We start from the raw sequence: 20,569 nt of genomic DNA on the forward strand, positions 1-20,569 counted from the left end.
GGCATTTCATGTTCAGCTCTTAACGCCAGCTGCCAGGAGCTAGAACAAGGTGCATGATGTCCTTCTACCCTCCTCTGGCTATCATGGGACCCACAACTCCCAGCTGCTCTCAGAATAAAATGAAGCCATGTCCCCTGGGGTTGCTAGGCTGCAAAGGACTTTTTAGGAAGGACTGGGTTTTTAGATGCTTACTGTTCATGGTCTTGGGACAAAAATGCCACTGACAAAGCTAATACTCCTGGCCTGCAGAGAACCATTCAGTCCATGTCAGGCAGCACTGGTATCACATTATCTTTAAACTTATTGCTCCAAGATACATTTACACTTCATTTTATCCTTTTAAAAAAAGAACATCAGCTCTCCTCAGTATTTCATCTTCTATATAGTTAGAGTGATAGGAAATTGCTACAATTATCTAGACAACTGACTCTGTAAAGCATAGATGGGTCCTATCTCTTGAGTCTCAAACATCTGATAGATGGCCTGAGGAAAGGATTAGGAGCCAGAACCAAATGAGTTCAGGCTCCAGTATTAACTCCATCTACACAAGGCGCTTATCCTCAAGTATGCCTTCATCTCTCCATCCAATAAGGAGGGAGCACTGTGCACCCTCCCAGCAATAGGTTATTAGGAATTGCTCTTCTACATGAAACGGTGTTGTTCAAGTGTAAAATATTTTCACAGAATCTTACCACATGCCCATATATCCACTGGTTTTCCGTAAGGGTCTTTTCTTAAGACTTCGGGAGAGAGGTAGCCTGGAGTGCCAGCAAACCCTGCCACGAAATGGATGACATGAAGTACTTACAGTACCTAAGCAGAAGAGATCTTGCCATATCACAAAATCTACTAGTGGTAATCAACAAATTCCAAAACCCATTTCCCATGCCTCATCTCACATTTGGTAGAGCTACCTCTTGGTAAACCAACAGAAAGAGAGAGGGGAAGAAAAAAAAAAGGAAATCAGATGGGATCGAGTGTCTATGCATTGCAGGAAAAACAGAAAAGAAAGAAGGGCCATGTCAACCAGCTGTGCACAAACTCATATGCCAGGCCTTATATCATTGTTACATATAAGGGTTTGGAGTTTGAAAACAAAAGACACAGATGGGACACATCCAATTGCCATAAGGTGTGGGCAGCCATCTCTCCAGAATCTCCACAGCACCGCAAAGTCTCAGAGCTGATGTTTTGCCTGAGAAGGTCTCATTTCTAATTATGTTTTAGCTAAACAAAGATAAGGCCAGATCCAATGTGCTCGAGGAAGGCCAAGTCAAATGCGTTTCTGTAAAATGACCAAAAAAAAATTCCAGATGTCTACACTCTTGAGCAGTAAGAAAGTTCAGATCAGGGTCTAAACTTAGCAGCTGCATTCATCTCCGACTACTGTAAAGCACCTACTGTAAACACAGAAGAAAAATAGAGAAATACATAGCTATTTTTTCTGTCTTTATTTATCATATTCTTTCCTCTATCGTACCTCAGCTCGTGCCCAAGGACCCAGAGGCTGAGATGCTTGGAGAGGAAGCAGCAACGCCAAATACACACAAGCGTGCTGGAAAAGCTGAGAGAAAGTACTCAGGCAGGGTGCAACTCAACCAACCACCAGGAAAGGGGGGAGCAAAAGTGGGAAAGCTCAAACACTCTTACCAAACCAGGCTTGCTGCTCTCCCTGGACTTCTATAGCCAGTCCGAAGTCAGCCAGTTTGACAGCAGCACCCTTACATTTACTTGCCAGTAGTAAATTCTCAGGCTGGGGAGAAGAAGAAAAAAGGGGGTAAGAAATAAAGACTAACATCCTTGTTAAAGCCTCCTGCCTCAGTATTCACATCATTAAATCGAATCTGCTGACTGAATTTGGCAGGCATGTACTAAAGCTGTTCAGGTGAAGGCAGAGCAACAGCAACAAATGGCCTTGACAGAGTGGCAGAAAATCCTCAAGTTTAACACAAATCCGCAGTGGGAGCCAGAGCCTCTCCCAACTCAGCCCATACGTTATGTGCTGACACCAGAGGGCACTGGCAGTACAGTTCCTGCAGCACAGAACCCAAAACTTGTTTCTGTCATCCCCGCAGAGAGTAATTGGGGTGGGGAGGGAAGGGGGGGCAAGATGCAGCAGATACAATCTGCAGTGATGCTTCTCCCCATGAGTATTACACAGTCCCCAAGGCACTGGAAAAGTAAATATGATGCTAGTAAGTACTGCCAAATACAGCACCCTAATGCGGGAAGGCATCATCTGGATAGGCAGTATCTTTCATCCCTTACAGAAAAAGCCTCAATCTCAAATTGGCATAAGCAGCACAGCAGTGAGTATTCTTGTAAGCTGTTTTGTCATGCTACATATTTACAGCAGTGTAAAATATGCTTTCTTGCTACTGCCACTGTCACCTATACAACAAGCAGCCATGTCACTTCCTCCATGTGCCAGGAAAGGGAGACAGACCTTTGCCACTCACATTTCCACCTCACGTGAATCTCACTCGAATCGTAATTCTGTGGTGTTCTAGCAGAGGACTTCAGCAGAAAGCTTAACACAGCTCCAAAAACTGTACTGAGAGTCAGCAGCTTCCTTTGAAGCACCAGAGCAGCTAGTTACATGGGACTCTGAAACCCCAAAGCCTTTAAGGTGGTGGCTATTCTAGCTCTGCAGGAAACCCAACTTGTAGACAGGCAGGACAAACGTGATTTCTCATCTTACCCGCTTCTGATCATTTATGCAATTCATATCAACTGAAGTTTTTAATTGAGCAAGATAGAAGCCTGGAAATCCAGCACAGGAGCTTGTCTCAGTTCACAAATCTGATGGTCTTTTTTGCAGCCTGCTCACCAGTTTCAACCCACGGCAACTCCCTATCCCTGTTCTGTCTGACAAGAACAAGATGCTTTGCTCATTCACCCGCCTTAAAGTACAGGGCATGTGCCCTGCTTCTGCTTTGAACAAAGGGAGAACAGCCTTGCCCATCACAGTCCTTGCCATAAGCAGCATGGAAGGAAGGGGAACTGGGTCTCAATACATTTGGATGCCACTGGCTTTTCACTACATGGGAAGTGTATTAATCAAGCTACACTGATGAAAATTCACCACTGTAACCAAGTCCCTAAAGCAGAAGACCAATGAAGTTTTCTGAAAACCCCTCCCAACTTCAGAACATACCTGGGTTTGGTTTGATTAAGACTTAAACAGTGAAATTTAGGCCAGGCTTGTGCTAGCTAAGCACTATTTGCTTCTAAAATACAGCTACAAACACCTTATGGTTAACGGTGCTTATTCACATGCATGTTTGCCAACATCTGGGTTGTCTCAGTTTTCACATACTTTTTGGTAAGTATAATCTTCAACATTTGAAGTTCTTTAAGAGCATGTCAGCCAGAAGACAGGCTTATGAAAGGGAGGTGCAAAAGACAAAACTTCACTTGAAGCAAGCTCTGCAGTTATTACACACTGATCCTTAAGGCCAAGCTTTTGGCAAGGAGTTAAATATTAAATAAAGAGCATGGGATTTTTTTATTGCTAAAAGGAATGGCTACTCCTCAGGCCTGGATAGTTTCAGTGAATCAGAGCAAGCAACAGAAGAAACACATTAACTACAGTGGGGAGTGTCTAGCAGCTGGTAAATTCTAAACAAGTTCACAACTTTCACACAAACAAAACTTGGGAAGCAAAGCAAATTATATCTGAACACTTGATGAGAAAGAAAACTTAAACCATCCTGTACTGGAAAACACTACTAACTTTCATAGAGGCCCTAATTTTGGGCAGTAATGCCTCTTGGAGGCTGCTTTCCCAAGAGCAGGTGTCAGCTCTAATCCAGAGCAGCCATTCCACAGAAGATCACTCACATCTTTTCACAGTGCTCTGAATTAGAAGGCCAAAAATGTTGCATGGGAGTTTGCCACAAACACTAAGGGTTAACAGCCATCCACTAGATCAAAACACCAGGGGAACACTGCTATCCAGCTTGCAACATGCTTTTACTTTGGTCTCTGCAAAATATTTTTATACTTTTCCCCTTATGCATTGTATAAGAAAGCAAAACCAACACTAGTAGCAGGTGTCATCCTGCATTAATCTAACTGGACCATTGGTGGCCATCACTACTCCCACTCTAGACAGAGAGGGCTGCAGGGCAGAGAGACCTTCCTGCACAAAACTCTTCATCCTGGAGCCTGCCCAGCTCCCAGTACAGCTGGCACTGCGTGGGAAGGGAGTTTAAGTAACTACACTGTAGGGGCTCTGGGTCTATAAATGTGTTATAATGTGGCAAACGGTTGATTCACCCAGTGTTTAACTGGCCAGCAGTTTTGGTTTTACATTAAAACCGCTTCTACTGATGAGAGAAGAAAGAAATGACACAAAAAATTCTTGTTGTGCATCTCTGCTCTAGGCCAATGGCATGTGTTTGGCAACAGTGCAGAACAAAAATATACATGCTCCGTGCAGACAAACTCATCCTGGCAGACTGAACAGAGATTGCCCCAGGTCTCTAGAGAGATCTTCAATGGCAGACTAAAAAGTGTCCTTCATTATAATGAATTCTACCCAAGTTTCTCTGAAAGCCTACTGCACTCCAAGGTTCACAACTACTCCATCCTGGATCTGCCTCAGAGAGGCTGAGAGCTGGCAAGGTTCATGCAGATTGAAAACTTCCTTGGGAGTTCAGCACACCCTATAGAAAACTCTGAAGGAGTGAAGTTGTGCTTCAGGAACCCCTGAGCCCAGTTCAAGTAGAATAAACCCTGCCAGCTGGCAACACATTATTCCTGTTTTGCCTCTTCCAGTGATCCCCTGGCTGCTCTCCTCAGCCTCTGTGGCACGGAGGAAATATTACCTTCAAGTCCCTGTGCACGATATCATGCTGGTGAATGTGATTCACACTCTCCAGTATCTGATGAATACAGTGGCTGCAAGATAAAGGGAGAGACACACAGAGTTATGCACGCACACACACACACACATATATACACTTGGCATCTCATTTCATCCCAGAACTATTTCCCTAACTTTTGTATTTCACAGAATCACAGAATCATTAAGGTTGGAAAAGACCGTTAAGATCATCAAGTCCAGCCATCAACCAGGGAGAGTTCAAGACTCCAGGCTGAATCCCTTCATCATGCCCACTGGATGCCACAGCTCAGTACTGTCACAGCTGGACACCCCCAGTCCCCTCAGCAACAGGATGCTAAACAGCCTATCTATAGCAGGACCACAAAGCCTCTCTCTCTCTCCTACCTCCCATCACCTCCTTCCTTTCCTCCTCATCACACTAAGCATCTCACTTGTTCCTTCAGTCAACAGTGCCCACCCCACAGAGGAGGACTGAGGCACCTGAGTATCTGCAAACAGCCACCGAGATGCGGCAAGCAAGACCCAACTGCTCCAGGAAACATTCAGCTGGGCTAGTCCTGAGCAAAGAATAAACTTTCAGAGAGCAGCAGCCTCCCCCAGCAAATTCAGGATGATGACTCCTGGGTGCCTGCCAGTTTGCAAAGCTTTCAGAGCAGCATCTCAAGCACTTTACATACGCAATGTGTGCACACACCCGCTTGCTGGGTGCCTTTTAAGTACAGATCCCACTTAAGGGGTTAGTGGTCTGAAAAGCAGACTCATTCCCTGCTAAGCGCAGTGTGCTGCGCTCCCCCAGCTCACAGAAAAGCCTGTCTCTGCCACTCTCACTGCTGTAACCACAGGGGAAAAAGCAAGATGTTATTTACACCTGTCGCATAAGGACGGCGCAACACACCCATGGGTGAGATTCCTGGTTGAAAACATCTCTTCTGCTAAACGTTTACTTAGTTCCCAAGGGTTAACGTGGAATGGAGTAGGGATTTTGGCAACTATGGCTGGGCAGTAAGCACCCAGATGTGAGCGACTCAGATGGGCCTGTGTCCTCACTGCAGGATTAGTCAACCCCTCACCAAATTCTACAAATCTCAGGGGAACAAATTTGAAATGAGTGAAATATTTGAGGGAAGGGAAATTGGCTACTGGAAAAGATGGGAAGAGGGTGAGGGGAGGAAGAGGAGAGGAGGTGAAGCACAGTGTATTTGTTACTCCCACCCCTCTGGAGCTGGCAGCACAATCCTCAGGGTCGGAATCCATGAATATCTCCCCGCTCCCAAAACAAAAATGTATAATTAGAACAGAGCCGAGTCTGAGCGAGAGAGATTTTCTGGCCAAAAATGGCAAAAGTGTGAGGTGTCCCAGGCGAGCCAAGTGCAGCGGATTGGCACGGACCTCACTCCCTCGCTCTCCCAGTCTGCTCTGGAATTCAGCTCGGCATGGGGAGGGAAAGGGAGGAGTTTCACTCTGTCATCTTGTGGGTACTGTGAGACCTGTCCGGCTGACAGTCAGAGGGCTGCGCACCCTGAGGAAGGCTCACAGAGCAGCAGAGAGTTCTCCTTTTCCCCTAACCCTGCCATAATTTTCCTGAGCAGCGTCAGTCACTGCCAGCTCTTGACCATTTCAGGGAACAGGCATTGGCAAGAGGCACAGGGGGAAGGATGATGATTGATAACCTCAAAACTTCACAACTTCAAGGCAGACGGCTTGAGTGACTGTATATCTGTCCGAGATGGTGTGCCTACAATATCTGTACACCCCACTTAAAACATCTACAGGGCTCTCAGACCTCTCTGCCAGGAGCTCCATCGGAGATGACGAGCCCACTGGCCTTCCCCATCAGCAGACGGCTCACGGTGGAGCATGCAAGTGCAATGCCTCATTTGAAAGCATCGTGCAATGCCCAGAAGACAGAGGCTGTAAGCGTACCACAGGGAAAGCAAATAAGCGCCCGCAGACTCCACAACAGTACCTACACTAACACACCAGGTCATACTCTTCCCTTCCTTGCACTCAGTATGACCTTCCTTGTGTTATTGCCTACCAAGCTCATGCTGCAGCAGCATCCGCTACTGCCTTCTTACCCCTCTTCTCTCATGGCTCCCCTAATTCCTGCTCCAGCAGGGATTAGGATGCAGAAGAACATGGGTGCAAAATAAGCAGAGGTGAAATGTCACCACTGGGCCACTCTCAGGCCCTGCTAAAGCAGAACAGGAGCTGCCTAATCCCAGCTTTGATTCCAAAGGCTGCGTGTCCAGCAGACGGATGGATCAGAGAACACCCTCAGCTACTGCTGCACAAAACACCCCCCTGCGTGAACTGAAAAGGGACAAGCACAGGCCATTTCAGGAAGCTCACACATGGGAGAGAGGAGACACGCTCAGAAAAAGGGCAGAACTCTAAATCCTTTTAATATTAAAATCTAAAGGTGGCTCTCACATATTGAGCCTTTTCTTGCTGCGTTAACCAGCTCAGAGAGGGCTTCCACAGAAACATAGCCTTCAAAGCCCCCTCTCCCCACTGCCCTGTAAACCATTACCCAGACACAGGCACATTGAACGGGTCTGCCCGACAGCAACAGCACATCACTGGAACCCCTACTAGGGAAAGGCAGAGGCCAAGCAGGCAGCGCTCCCACAGCCACAGGACAGCTCTCCCCAGCGTTTGCTCACGAAGGACACCCTGTCACCACCCACCAGAAAGGTCAGGCAGATGAAGCCGCTAGCAACGGGTCTCCGAGCAAAGAGCACACAGACAGCGGCGTCTGCAAGCGGCAAGGGCTAGAGCCGCGGTGAGTCAGGCTGACTGGTGACAATAGTTTATGCTAATAGCAGAAAGAGGAATTGTTTTTTCCAGGCGGGGAGCAAGAGTGTCAGAACAAAGCCGTGCACAGAGCAGCAGTCAGGAAACTCATTCCACTTGCCAACACACGTGGCACATATACAGAAGGGTCTGGAAACAGTCTTACCTGGCATCTGCTTCACTGTAGTATTCTCTGGCAACAATATCCTCAAAGAGCTCCCCACCAGTAACCCTGGAGTGCAAAAGAACAAGGAAGGTTACAGAGTCTGTGCATGTCTAGCTCAAGGCTGCACAGGGCGTACGTGGCCTCCCATCTGGGCCCCTTCCTGCAGCCTGTGTGGGGACCTGCAGCACAGGGGAGCCAGGGCAGAGCTCCACCACCATGGCACCAGCACGGGTACATCCACATGACTGACCCCTTGGACTGCCATTTCACCAGCAGTGTACAGGACACTTGACACACTGGGAATGCTCTACAGAGCTTAGTAGATGCTAAGCTTGGGCAGAACATCCTTCCTCTGACCCTCTCCAGGCTGCCTCAGAGACAAAAGTCAGCCAGCCTCCCCATATGGGATAGCCATCCTTTGCCATCCCATGCTTACACCTGCTGCCAGGAGCCTTCCTGGTCCGTCCCCTACCACACACTCAATGGATTTTTGTCAAATAGGCCAGAGGTATCTACAGAGAGATACCTCTCAAAAGAGAAAGGGAGAATTATATTAATGCAGGTGCTTTTTATTCCACTCTTAGTCAACCATCCACGTGCTTGTATCACTGGAAGCATCAAAGCCAAAGACACTTACAGATCAAAGACGAGGTAATGGAAACCTTCTTCTGAAATACTGTCATGGAGCCGCACTGCAAAAAACATAATCAAGAAATGGAGATTTACAGAGCATGTAGCAAATATGATGCTTCACAAATCAAACCCATGCACACAGCCAAGTTCTCCCTCAGCCCAATCAGTCTATTAATTCCCCATGCCCTCCGTTTTGTGTGCTCACTTAGTGACCTATTTCCTTCCGTTATCTCAAAGGAACAGATGGGTGTCCTTCACATGCACCCACCCCTCCTCAGCGTCAAAACAAACTCTAAGTATCTTTGACCTCCTGTTCGTTCTCCTCCTCTAATGCTTCAGTACCCTGCTTTCACATCTGCCTACTCTTTCCTCCATGCTCACGTTTTGCTATCTCTCCCCACACATTCTTATTTCCCAACACAAACCTTTTTCAGAATCTCCAAACCAAACCCCAACCCAAGAATTTACTTCCAACCCCACCTGCATTTCATTGCCATTGATCTCCCTTCTGTCTTTCATCTATAAAGCTCCACGAAGTTCCCTCCCTTTACTTCCTTTTCCCCACTTCATTCTTACTTACACCCCAACCCTTATTCAAAATTCAGAGACAGTTCCTTGTCCTGTTTTTTCCCCCAACACATTTGTTACCACTGACATATCTGGTCATATTCCCCTTCTCAAAATTTCATTCTCCTTCAGTTTCCTTACCCCCTAGTTTTGCTCCTACTGCCTGAACTAACCATCACCTTTTCCCTTTCCTTGTCCTCTTTAACTTGCAGGACTGGGGCTGCCCCCATGATGGGACACTATCCCCTGGTATTCTGGAGTCTCTGGGGCTCTGTCCTCCTTTCCCCATGTTACACGCAGGCAATAACTGTTGTATCTATGCAGCCAGCACACCGCCATTTCCTCCTGTCTGAATCAAAATCTCAATTTCTTTTATGTTTCTTGGATACCTAGGCACTAATTCTAACCCAAGAGGAGAAAATAACCCCTTAATTTCATATTGATACCTACCCCATACTTTTTGCTTTTCTCCCCTGCTGGAAAACTTCACTATTTTCCCTGCCAGAATCACAAGCTAGCAAACCTATTTGGCTCAATTCCTAAACCTTCACACCCTGACTAGGACGAGCTGTCTTTTTCACATGACTGTTTGGAGTCCTTCCCTATTGATTCACCCAACTAAAGCAACTAGCCGAGACCAGACTGGGTCTCAGTCACTGCAACACCTTGTAATAGAGTATTGACCAAAGTAACGTTACTGTTCCCATTCCCTACAAGAAAAAGCTCGTTATCCTGCTCTGTCACTTAAGGGTACCTTTGCCTCCCTTCCCCATCTTCCATTCTCTTCCACGTAAAATACAGGTGACCTGTCTTGACTTTTCTCAACATCATGGTTTTCTCTCTGCCAGTATCAAGAGGTCAGTTTGCACCTCTTATTGGCGCATGACGTCAGCTACCATCACTGTCTTGGGAAGGTTTCAAACTAGCACTTGGCACGTGCTCCTACCTCATACGGAACAGCTTTTGCAAGCGTTCTTAATGCTCCCCTCCAATCTTCCTTGCAACTCTCCTTTGCTAAGGCACCCTTCCACATGCACACAAACACACACAAACTCAAAATTGAAAGTAGCACAGATGTGCGGAGATCACTGCCAGTACCTCTCCTAAAAGGATTTCATTCTTTCCTTATTCTTTCTGCCTGTACTTCCCTATATTTTTCCTGCCTTTATTTACAAGCTCTCAGGGCTGGTTCCTTTCCTTAGCATTTCTACTGCATCTAACCGCAGGGGTTTGGGAGGAGCACTCCACACGGCATAATGCTGCAAACGAGCAAGTACCAGTACAGCAGGTGTTTCAGGCACAACATGCTGTTCCGACAGCATGAAACAGAGACACATCACCTTTAAGAACAACGTTCCTCAAATCATTTGCTGCAAAAAAAATTTTCTTCCAAGTAAGCAGTTTTAGTTGGCTTTGTAATAACTTCATGGCAATACAACTTTGTGTTTACAAGAAGACTTGCCTCCAGAGCACTTGGCAGAAACCAGCCGAGGCAGCACTGCAAAAATGCAAGCGAGAAGGAGGGTATTTCCTAGGAGAAAAGTTTTCCATTCAAGACTGTAAACAAGATGGGAAGTGGCTGAAACAGACACTTAGATTCCCAATGCAGGGCAGTTTTCACTTCAGTGCACAAGACTACTGTAGGTAAATGCAGGAGACAGGCAGATGAAGAAGACCTGAGGCCCAGGACATGGGCAAAAGTCTGTGAAGAGATCTTATGAAGAGGGAACAGATGGAGAAACTTCAAGGAAAGCTGAATGTGCTAATAAGGTCATGTCTGGTGATGCTCGGTGTGCATGAAAAAGCATTTCCTTCCTTTGGCACCTGAAAGGTCATCGATGCGCTGCAAGAAACCCCAAGCAGAGAGGAGAGCAGCACGAATGAAATCCTGACAGAGGAGGAGCGCAGCCACCAGCAGGCTGAGAGCAGTGGCCAGGAAAAGGGAACAGGAAACACATCTGCAGGTAGAAGTGAGAAACAGCAAACGATGAATTTTGACGCAAAGATGCAGGCAGCAAATTACATCAGAAAATAAAACATAAATGAGGTGATTGGTGCTATTTCTTTGTCCTGAAGAAAGCAATTTTGTCAGATACATTATGAAAAGGGAAGGAAGTAGCAGTTCAGCCGGCAGAGACTGGCAGACGCAGCACAAAGAGCCTTCAAGGACAGTAAAACACTATTTGCATCCTTAGGTGAGGAACCACGACAGGAGGACAGAGACAGTTCATAAATACTGACAACTGTACATCACCCTGGGGCTGCACAGCAAAAGGCAGCCTTGGAGGCAGGACGCAGGTCATTAACTTAACAAGGGAGCCGCTTCCTCACGATGGCCCAGAGCGATGCTGGAACAAAATCTGCCTGGGATTTAATCTGCTGAGGTAACAAAGCTCAGGGAGTAACGGTAGAACAGCAAAACATAGAAAAGCTATAGAAAGGTGACAGTGGGCCCTGCCACCCTGCAAGAGAATAATTAGTAACAGCTCAAAACGTTAGGCTTGAAGCGTGGAGGGGGGGCAGCAATGGAGGGAGTCAAGAAAGATTAAGAGAAGTCTGTATATACCAAAACTCTTGTGACCATCAGTTCCAGCCCACACCCACTTCGTACCAATGCTGATGGGAAGAAACAAAAGCAATACCCAGTAGCAGAGCAGCCAGAGCACCCAGTGCCATTTGACTCATAACATTTTGCTTACCTACCCTCCTGCAGAGCCACAAGAGCCTTCCTGACCAGCAAGGATACTGCAATCAACTGCAATCAACAGCTCTGATGCCATGGTTCACTCTGTGAATGCACAAGCTCTGCTCTCCAATACAGTGCTAACTACCAGGGACTGTCAGCTTAAAAACATGGTCTGCCTTTTCCAAAACTGTTCAGCCTGACCATGAAGTGGCATATATTCAGAAGTAACTCCACCATCTTTAGCTCATGTCAAGGATAAAAACATTTTAAAAATTTCTTGGCCTCGTCTCCATTTTGTTTCATAAATATGATCCACATGGTTGTTAACATTCATCATAAAGATACACAAAGATCAGATACCATCTGATACCTCCACCTCCCAGGCAGTATAGAGGCCTCTCTGCTTGAAAGATGTCCTATGCAAATGCCTTCCACCTGAAGACAGGACACAGGTTCCCAAATGGCCAGTTCCAAGAGTGGGTAACAGGAACCCGAGTACTGGACTGTCCTCTGTTTCAGACATCTTCCCGTGAAAAGGAGATCCCATTTGTTCCACAGGCTGCTGGTCCTGACACACCATCTAACATCTCCATTACTACCACAAGTTCAGCTTCAACCAAGCAGTTGACCAGAGCCCACATAGCCTACTCATACTTGTGTAACCAGTTGACATGAGAGGGTGAAAAACATATTTGTATGTGGACACTGGAGGTAAAGGATTTCCAAAACCTGGCTCTCCATGATAAAAAAAAAGGAGAATTCAAAATAGAAGTATTTATCCAGTTAACTTTTTCTTCAAAAATATTATGGAATCCCTTTTTTTTCCCCGCTCATCAGGGGAGCAGTGACACTCATGTCTAGTGCAGCAGGCTAGACAAATGCACACATCACAAAAAGAGTCTCAAGTCGCAGCAACAGGGAAGTTGCACAACAGCAATACAGGGTCTTCCAAAAGTCAACCAAACTACAAAAGAGTCCAGTACTTGCCAGGCAGCCTGACCTTACTCTATTCACCAGAAGATGAGGTAGAGTATTTCTATTAACTGATGTCGTTGCCCAGAAGCAGCGATTCAAACCGTATTTCCTTCCCAGCCAAACACTCTTAACACAGAGATTCTTACAGATGTAGGAAATCAGTCCCTGCCAACACCATGCACAGCCAGGGTCACCTGATGACTGTTCCCGTGTCAAAGGTCTCTGATGGATGAAAGAGCATTTACTACACTGGTTAGCAAGAACAGACAAGGAGAGGGGAGTAAGAAAGAAAACAGAAGCAAGTCAGACAATGAGGCACTAAATCAGTTACAGGCTATGGCGAAAGACTTCACCCAGGGTTTTAGTCAAAGCACAGAAAAAAAGTCCCATCCACACAAAGAGCAGAGGGCTCGTGGAGTTCACAAGCACGTCTACTTTTGTAAGACTGTCAAGTCTTACAGAGAACTTCAGAAATAATAAATAAAAAACCACAGCACTAGGAAGTAACGCCAGAACAAACGCTATCCAAAGGAGCAGAATCAGTTACAGACTGTTAGGTAGGAACATCTTCTGCAACAATACCAGCTGGTCGGCCAGCAGAAAGTGTGCATCACCACTTGGGTATCTCCAAGCAGCACACACAGATGCTGGGAGAAATAAGCAGTGCTTTCAGTACAGCATCCTGTGTTTTCAGCCAGGCACAAAAAAAGCCCAACTTTCTTCATACACAGTCCTGAATCCAGTACTGTCCCAGCACTCCACAGGGGGTAAAGACAGGCTGCTACCTAAAACTCTCCCTCCAATTCTAAGTGCACACCCAACCTGTAACTCTGCATAGTCGAAGAGCTGCAATGCATCACTACACACAAGGCACAGCCTAGCTACCTGCTTTAAGCATCCTTTTCTTCTCTCAGTCTCCTCTCTAGTCTCACCCTATGTAAACTGGTCTTACCTGCGCAGGAAGCAGCTCCCACAAAGCTGGCCTTTTGGAAAAATAACTGACAACAGAAAAACAGTGAGACCAAACCACTCCCTTTCCCCAAACACTCAGATCTTCAACGCTGCCTCATGCAAGTTACACAAATTACCTTCTGTCTGTGTGGGCATGTGTGTTGGTCTGAGGCCCTAATGCAATCCAGAGCACTTGCAAAAGAGCCTGATACCACAGTGAGGGGCTCAAGGGGACGTGCTGCGGTTACTGAACCTAACAGCAGCTGGGTACCAGAGGTTCAAGCACTTTCTAAGAACATCTGCTGTGAATATTACTTTTCTCTGCCTGCTGTCTTCAGAGTCTCACTGGAAATCCTGCCTCAAGAAAAAAACTTCAAGCTGATACTTCGAAGTGTTTCAAAATCCTCATGCACATACACCTTTTATTTTAGAAAGGAGTAACATTAGTAAGCTATGATATTAACTACAGAAAATTAAGCATTTTAGTGAGAAACAGCAATACAGTAACAGTCATGTCATGCAGTTTGCCTTCCCTGCCGGAATACCGTGACCCTGTACAGGCAGCCACAGCTCTCTGATTGCCTGAGCGTGGTAGGAAGCAACTGAGCATAAGAGGAAAATCTCCCTCATAACAAACTGTACCAGCCTAACATCCAATGCAAACTGCTGCTGAGTCACGCAAGCAAGACTCTGTGAATGCAAAAATTGAAGTGAATCGTGAAAAAATCAGAAAAGAGTTTTCAATTTTTAGAAAAGTCCACCTGAACTACAGGGACATAAAATGACATTGAAAAGCAATAGGCATCACATTTTTAAGAGGTCACACGTAAAAGGACAATTGACATCAGAGTCACGAACACAGATTATGCCAAGCCTAATTTTACCCACACCTCCCCTTCACTCTGCCCAGTGTGCTGAATATTATCTTTTTACTCTTATGTCAAGCATAACAGGTCAGGAGCATTTATGCCTGCCACATAAGCCCCAGGATGAACACTCCCCTGTATCCCATGTCCACAGAAACAGCGGAGCAGGACTGCCCAGGGGCTCAGACCATGGCTGAGGCAGGCAGGCTCTTCTAACACAGGGTGGTTTCTGGCAACCTGCTGGAAGTAAATCTCTGCAAGCAAAGTAGTTACTGAAGTCACAGCAAAAGGCAAGTACTCAAGCAGAAAAAGAATTTCACGGGACAATTCCCAGTATCTTCACTTTGCAGTTACTTGTCTCTGCTAAGGAAAAGGTAACATGGGCTGAAATATGCTTGCTCCTACATACCAATGGTTTTTGCCTGTCCTGAGAGACAGTGTTCAAGCTACAGGGTAGGGTAATCTTCTCTGCTAAATCTAGGTTCACTGGTGTTCCTAAGTGTAAAGCATTTGGATATTATGGGAACGTAAAGGACACAATTGGCCAACTACCTCTGCACCAACATACATTGCGTGCTGTCATAATATAATATTTAGGGCTCTCAAATTAAGTTTCCTGTGTTGCAGTACCTGCAGCAGAGCCAATACAAGGCAACAGAGATTTCTGACTGTCTCCCTGGGTCATGGTAACTGCAACGCAGTAGCTGTTTCACACAGTCTTAGTAGTGCAAACTCAAAAGTGCTCTGGGATCTTCTGGACTGAACAATGCTATTTAAAGGTCAGCCACTCATTAAAAACAGCCACAGCTTCACTTCTCAGCAGTTTCCAACCAGGCATCAGACATTTGCCTGTATCGTGGAGAAAGGAAAGAGGTAAGAGATACCACAAGGGGCATGTTTCAAGAGACAGTGCAGGCCAGAAGCAGCAAAATAAAATTGGAGGCTAAAACCTGCCTGATGTCCTATTCTAAAGAGTCTCCAACATGCCACGAGATGCTGAAACTACACATACAAAATACACATGGCCCGACAGACTGCAAACTGAGCACTATCGTCCATGGCAGCACAAGTGAACCAATGCAGATGGCTACCACCCACGCTCTGCTTCCCCAGCTGCTCACCAGCCTGGGGGACCAAGATGGGAATTGTCCCACCACCTCCAAGCCCGGCTGTGCGCCAGGATGCTTCCCCGCGTGGCTCGCATCACTTAGGACGCCTGTCCCGCGAGGAGCCATCACCAACCTGTGACTGCCTGGGAGCTGGGTGCTCAGCTCCCACCCCAGCTGTTTCTCTAATTACATTAAACACAGAATTCAGCTGCAGCTGCTCAGGCTGCTTACAAAAGGGCTCTCCTTTTAATTAAAAATTTGCTATTAAAAAGCATTAAATTGTGTAATGCAAGTAATCCTCTAGAAATCATCTGTTCCAGCAGCTAATGACCAGCTTTGTTAGAGCAGTAACTAACAGCAGCAGGACAGTTAGCTAACAGGACACAGCATGCTGCTGCTAACCAGTCCCTTTGGAACGTGGACTCTCTACCTCCTCCTCCCAAATCTGACCCAGAGCGATTACAGTATGCTGGATATATACCAGCTTGCTGTAAACCCCCAAGCCCACAGCATTTCACACCAACTGCAGTTTTAAAGCTTTGGAAAAATGGAAGAGAAGAAGGGCTTGTTAACACTCTGCTCCGGCTCAGGCAGAACCAAGCTGCTACAGGCTCTGCAAAGACAGACGAGGAATAGTCCCTAAGGGAGTATGAAAAGGCACACACGCACACAGAGGTGGGGTTTTTCCCCCCCTTGCCACTGTTCACACTGTAACCTTTTTAACACTCCAGTCCTAAAAATTAGGTTAAAGCAGGGTCCTTTCTGCCATACATGGTGCCATGTCGGAGGCAACTCCTTACGCACAGAAATTCACAGCCTAGAAAGAAGTTCTATAGAGAACAGTATCCTTCCGGTTAAGAAACTGGTCATTCTGCAGAGATAAAAACAAATGTAAAAAAAAGAAAACACAAAGTATTTTTTAAAAAAACATTTCAGTGCCGACTAAATGTTATTTTTCCTTTGATTTTGCAATGTCTACATTCAAAGGCTGAAGTTCAGCACATGATACGTAACATTTAGTATGCCCAACTTAAACATTACATGAGCCAAAAGAGTGCATTAGCAGGAATATTTCCTACTGTTCCTTACAGTGCAATCATGACCATCCGGAATTGTTATTAATAATTTCCAATTAGCCACATACCAGATAAGCAAAGTACTTTTGATAACCACTTGTATTATACGAGAGCTTTTTCCAAAAACACCCAAAATAATAACAAGCCAACTTTATTGGTATCTCAAAGAAAACACACAGAGAACACCCACTTTATTAGAATTAAGAAACTAAAGATAGAAGCTGTGACGAATTTTAGGTCTCGCATGCACGCTCCGCAGCTTTACTACACACGTTTCGGCCATCGGGGACGACTCAGCCTTTGGCGTGGCAAAGCAGCGCCCCGGCCCACGCAGGCGGGCGTCCTGCCCGGCAGCCCCCCGCCTCGCTGTACTAGCCCGACCGGCACAACTCCCTTCCCGCGCTGCCCAGGACAGGCAGGAAGCCTTGCCGCAGAAGCAGGCTCTGTTCAAAAGGCAGGCTGTCACTTGCACAGTTTCACCAGAGCGCAGCCGTCCCCACTGTTCTGTTCGGTGCTCGGGCAGGGGGAACCCCAAAGGAGGCTCCTTCCATGTCCTCAATGCTATCCTAACTAGAGACAGGGGGGAAAAAGTAAGGGAATCCTCGACTTTTGCAGTACCTTTGAGTTTGAGTGCACTGAGTCTGTTCATCATCCCACTATTTTTTTTTTTAAGGCATTGCTTGCATACGGATAAACCTCACAGCTAAATAGATGAATAATGGAATAATGGAATCTGAATACCTCTCTCAGACCACAGACGCACAGAATAAATATATCCCCTGGCACAGAAAAAAATGCAATTGTTACTCCATTCCCAAACTGAGGGAGATTATGGAGAAACATTTTTCTTAAAACCACAGGAAAAGCTATAGGAAGAGGAGGCAGAAAAAGGAGAAAAGTAGAAGAGGTAAATAAAGAATAGGTAGTGGAACAAGTAACTGGGAGAAGCAGAATGAGAAATAAAAAGCTAGACTGGCTGGGGTTTTGGGGAGCCTCCTCTCCACCAGACGTGCATGGGCACTCACCTAAATCCCTAACAGGGCAGGCCCTGGAAATAATAAATGGTAACTTCAGGGAAAACTTCTTTACTGCGAAGGTGACGGAGCACTGGAACAGGCTGCCCAGAGAGGCTGTGGAGTCTCCTTCTCTGGAGACCTTCAAAACCTGACTGGATGCGTTCCTGTGCAACCTGCCCTCGGGAATCCTGCCTTGGCAGTGGGGGTTGGACCAGATGATCTTCAGAGGTCCCTTCCAACGCCTACCGTTCTGTGATTCTGTGAACTTGCAGCTCAAAGGTTCAAACTTTCCAGTAGGTACGCACTCGTGCTGATATTCTGTTTGGGGTTTTTTTTGAACGTTTGGTGGTTGGGCATTTTTTTTTTCCTGGGGTTTTTTTCTGTGAGGGTGATGGTGGAGGACAGGGGTGGAGAGGAAGAGGAGAGCAGGTTAAAGGCATAAGGCCAAGAACATCATCTTTTGACGGCTCAGGAAGCGCTGCAACTCGCTGTCCTCTCAGACAGCCCCATGACACTTCCAAGGAAAAGCTGCTCAGCTCCTGAGAAAGCCATAAAGCATAACGCTTGCTATGAGGTTTCTTCTCCCCGCTGCCTCTGCCTGTCCCCACACCATCCCCTCTACACACCAGCTTCACCTGAGAAAAGGAGCAGTCCTCCCGCAATAGAAATTGCAGGGCAGCAGCTTTAGATAGCGGCCGGGCGCGGGAGCATCCCACTTGGAAACTGCTGCGTTTCCATAGGGCAGCAAGCGTGGCCAAACCACTGAAGAATCCCCAGCATTTTAACTATTCTTTGCACATAACATCCTTTCTGTCCCAGTTGCAAAGGCAGTCTGGATGTCTGCAGCCAAATGAAAACAAGGAAATCTGCTGTTTACAGCAAAACACAGCCTACTTTTTTTTTCTCGTTTGCTAAGGAAGCGATTCAAATCTCCTGTTAAGGAAAAGCCAATCAGAAAACACTCCCAGTGGCAGGAGGGAGGAAAAACTGAGGGCCTGCTTATCAACAGTAGTATCTCAAAATAAGGAATGACCAAACCTTAAGTTGTGGCTGATACCACGAAGACAACAAATCCAGTATTAGGTTTGCAGACATGATCAATGCACCCTGTTTCCCACTCACGCTACTTATGAGCGTTGTGGGATCCTCCAGCTGGGCTGTACGCAGAAGCACAGCATCCTTCTTGGTCCTTGCAGCAATCTGCACCTTGATCATAACCATCATTTAAGGGCACGCAAACTGGAAGCCTTTTTTAATACACATCCATCAAAATCACTCCCACTAGACAGAGGTACTAGGAGGACAGACCACTTGTCAAAGGAAATAAAACTGACTGGGTCAAAAGAAATTCTAATTCACAGTAGATTTCTATACCATTTTCTCCCCATTCTACATAAGGATGTGTCCACAATTGTGGTTTATGCTGAGAGAGGCCAACAAATATAAGTTAAAATAAAAAGAATTTGGGTGCAAGTATATTTTGGAGAAAAACTCAGAGGTAGGAAAAACCTGAAAAAGCAGTAATTCTGATAGATGCTGAGGACAGCATTTCACTGCTGCTATAAATTCACTCAAAGAAATTAACTCTGAAGCAGTTCAGCAAAGGATATGAAGGCAGAAATCAGAAACAGAATCTGGCACTGGCTCTTGGGCTACTACCAGCCTTTCTTAAAATATGTATTTTTATTATTCTAAGACTTAAGTGCATGCAGTTCTTCACAGCAAAGGCTGCCATGAGAACTACTTTTGTACAGTTGGGTTAAAAATATCTAAGAAAGAGTACAGATCATCTGGTGACAGATCCAAAGAGGCGGCACATATTTAGACTGGGGTAACAAAGAAAATCTGGAAGGAGGAGAAGGGCAACACCTAACAACGCAGTGGACAAAATCCATGCAGAGCAAATTTCATGGTGCACTGAACAAGCCACAATCCTCCTCTTGTACGAGGACACAGGAATGCTAGAGAAGAGTTTTCAAAACTAGGAATGAGGATTTTTTTAAATCAGATTTTTTATCATTATTGCTTTGGAAGTCCTAGGACATGTTCAGCACTGTGCTGGACTTCACATTTGCACTGAACAAGCCTGTAGGAAGATACTGAGGTTCCCAACTCTGTCACTGCTCTAGTATTTAATAGGTAACAGGAAGCATGGGGAAAAAATGAATTCTCCACAGGAGAATCTCTATGTAGTGAATGAATTACAGGACTTAAAAATCAAATACACAGGATAATTGAAATGAAGTTTACAGCTGAGCAAAAGACCAAAAGAGCTGTTCCGGTAAGTAAGAGTCAACATTCAACACACTTAAGTTTAGCTCTACAACAAACAGAAGGCAATGCTGAAGTTTATTTTATCTTAGCCATTGCACAAGTTTCAGTGGCACAATCAGGAAAGTATCTGCAAATGGTCAGGGTTATAAGTGTGCTCACAGAAACCTGCTCCTTTCCTGCAAAGCACAGACCAAGGGAGAAGACAGCCATACCATTCTCTTCTATTTGTTCCCAAATACATCCATGTTAAATGCCCACAAGGTTTATAGATAAGTGAATCACTGGAACAGTAAGTTGTTCAAAAAGTGAAATTCCCCATAGAATCATCATCTTCCACAGGCATTTTATCTGCTTACAGATAGCGGGGTTTTAATGATGTTGCCTTCTACCTCTCTTTAACACTCCCATGTCCTCAGTAATGGGTACATCTTCTTTGCCTTTAAAACAGGGTGGAGTGAACAGATCACTGACTGATCTCTGTCCAATTCTGCTACATTTGGTGAGCATGGCTGGCAAATGATTTCTCTGAACCAGAATGCAAAATACTCTAAAAAGTTGTCAGGAGGAGAAAAAAAAAAAAAAAAAAAAAAATTGAAAGGTAG

At 45.8% G+C, this 20,569-nt stretch overlaps 1 protein-coding gene across 1 annotated transcript in view; it reads right to left on the bottom strand.

Annotated features, from left to right (window-relative positions):
• Positions 1 to 20,569, bottom strand: part of LOC104628598 (calcium/calmodulin-dependent protein kinase type II subunit gamma) — a gene marked incomplete at both ends in the record, with an annotated part of 39,906 nt that overhangs the window by 15,557 nt on the left and 3,780 nt on the right. Inside the window, 5 exons of the mRNA XM_010297241.1 lie at positions 693 to 776; positions 1,651 to 1,753; positions 4,833 to 4,905; positions 7,815 to 7,880; positions 8,452 to 8,506. Of these exons, the coding sequence (XP_010295543.1) occupies positions 693 to 776; positions 1,651 to 1,753; positions 4,833 to 4,905; positions 7,815 to 7,880; positions 8,452 to 8,506 (381 nt within the window). The remainder of the gene's footprint in view (positions 1 to 692; positions 777 to 1,650; positions 1,754 to 4,832; positions 4,906 to 7,814; positions 7,881 to 8,451; positions 8,507 to 20,569) is intronic.

This window comes from Phaethon lepturus, unplaced genomic scaffold (assembly GCF_000687285.1).
Source record: "Phaethon lepturus isolate BGI_N335 unplaced genomic scaffold, ASM68728v1 scaffold16741, whole genome shotgun sequence".
NCBI lineage: Eukaryota > Metazoa > Chordata > Aves > Phaethontiformes > Phaethontidae > Phaethon > Phaethon lepturus.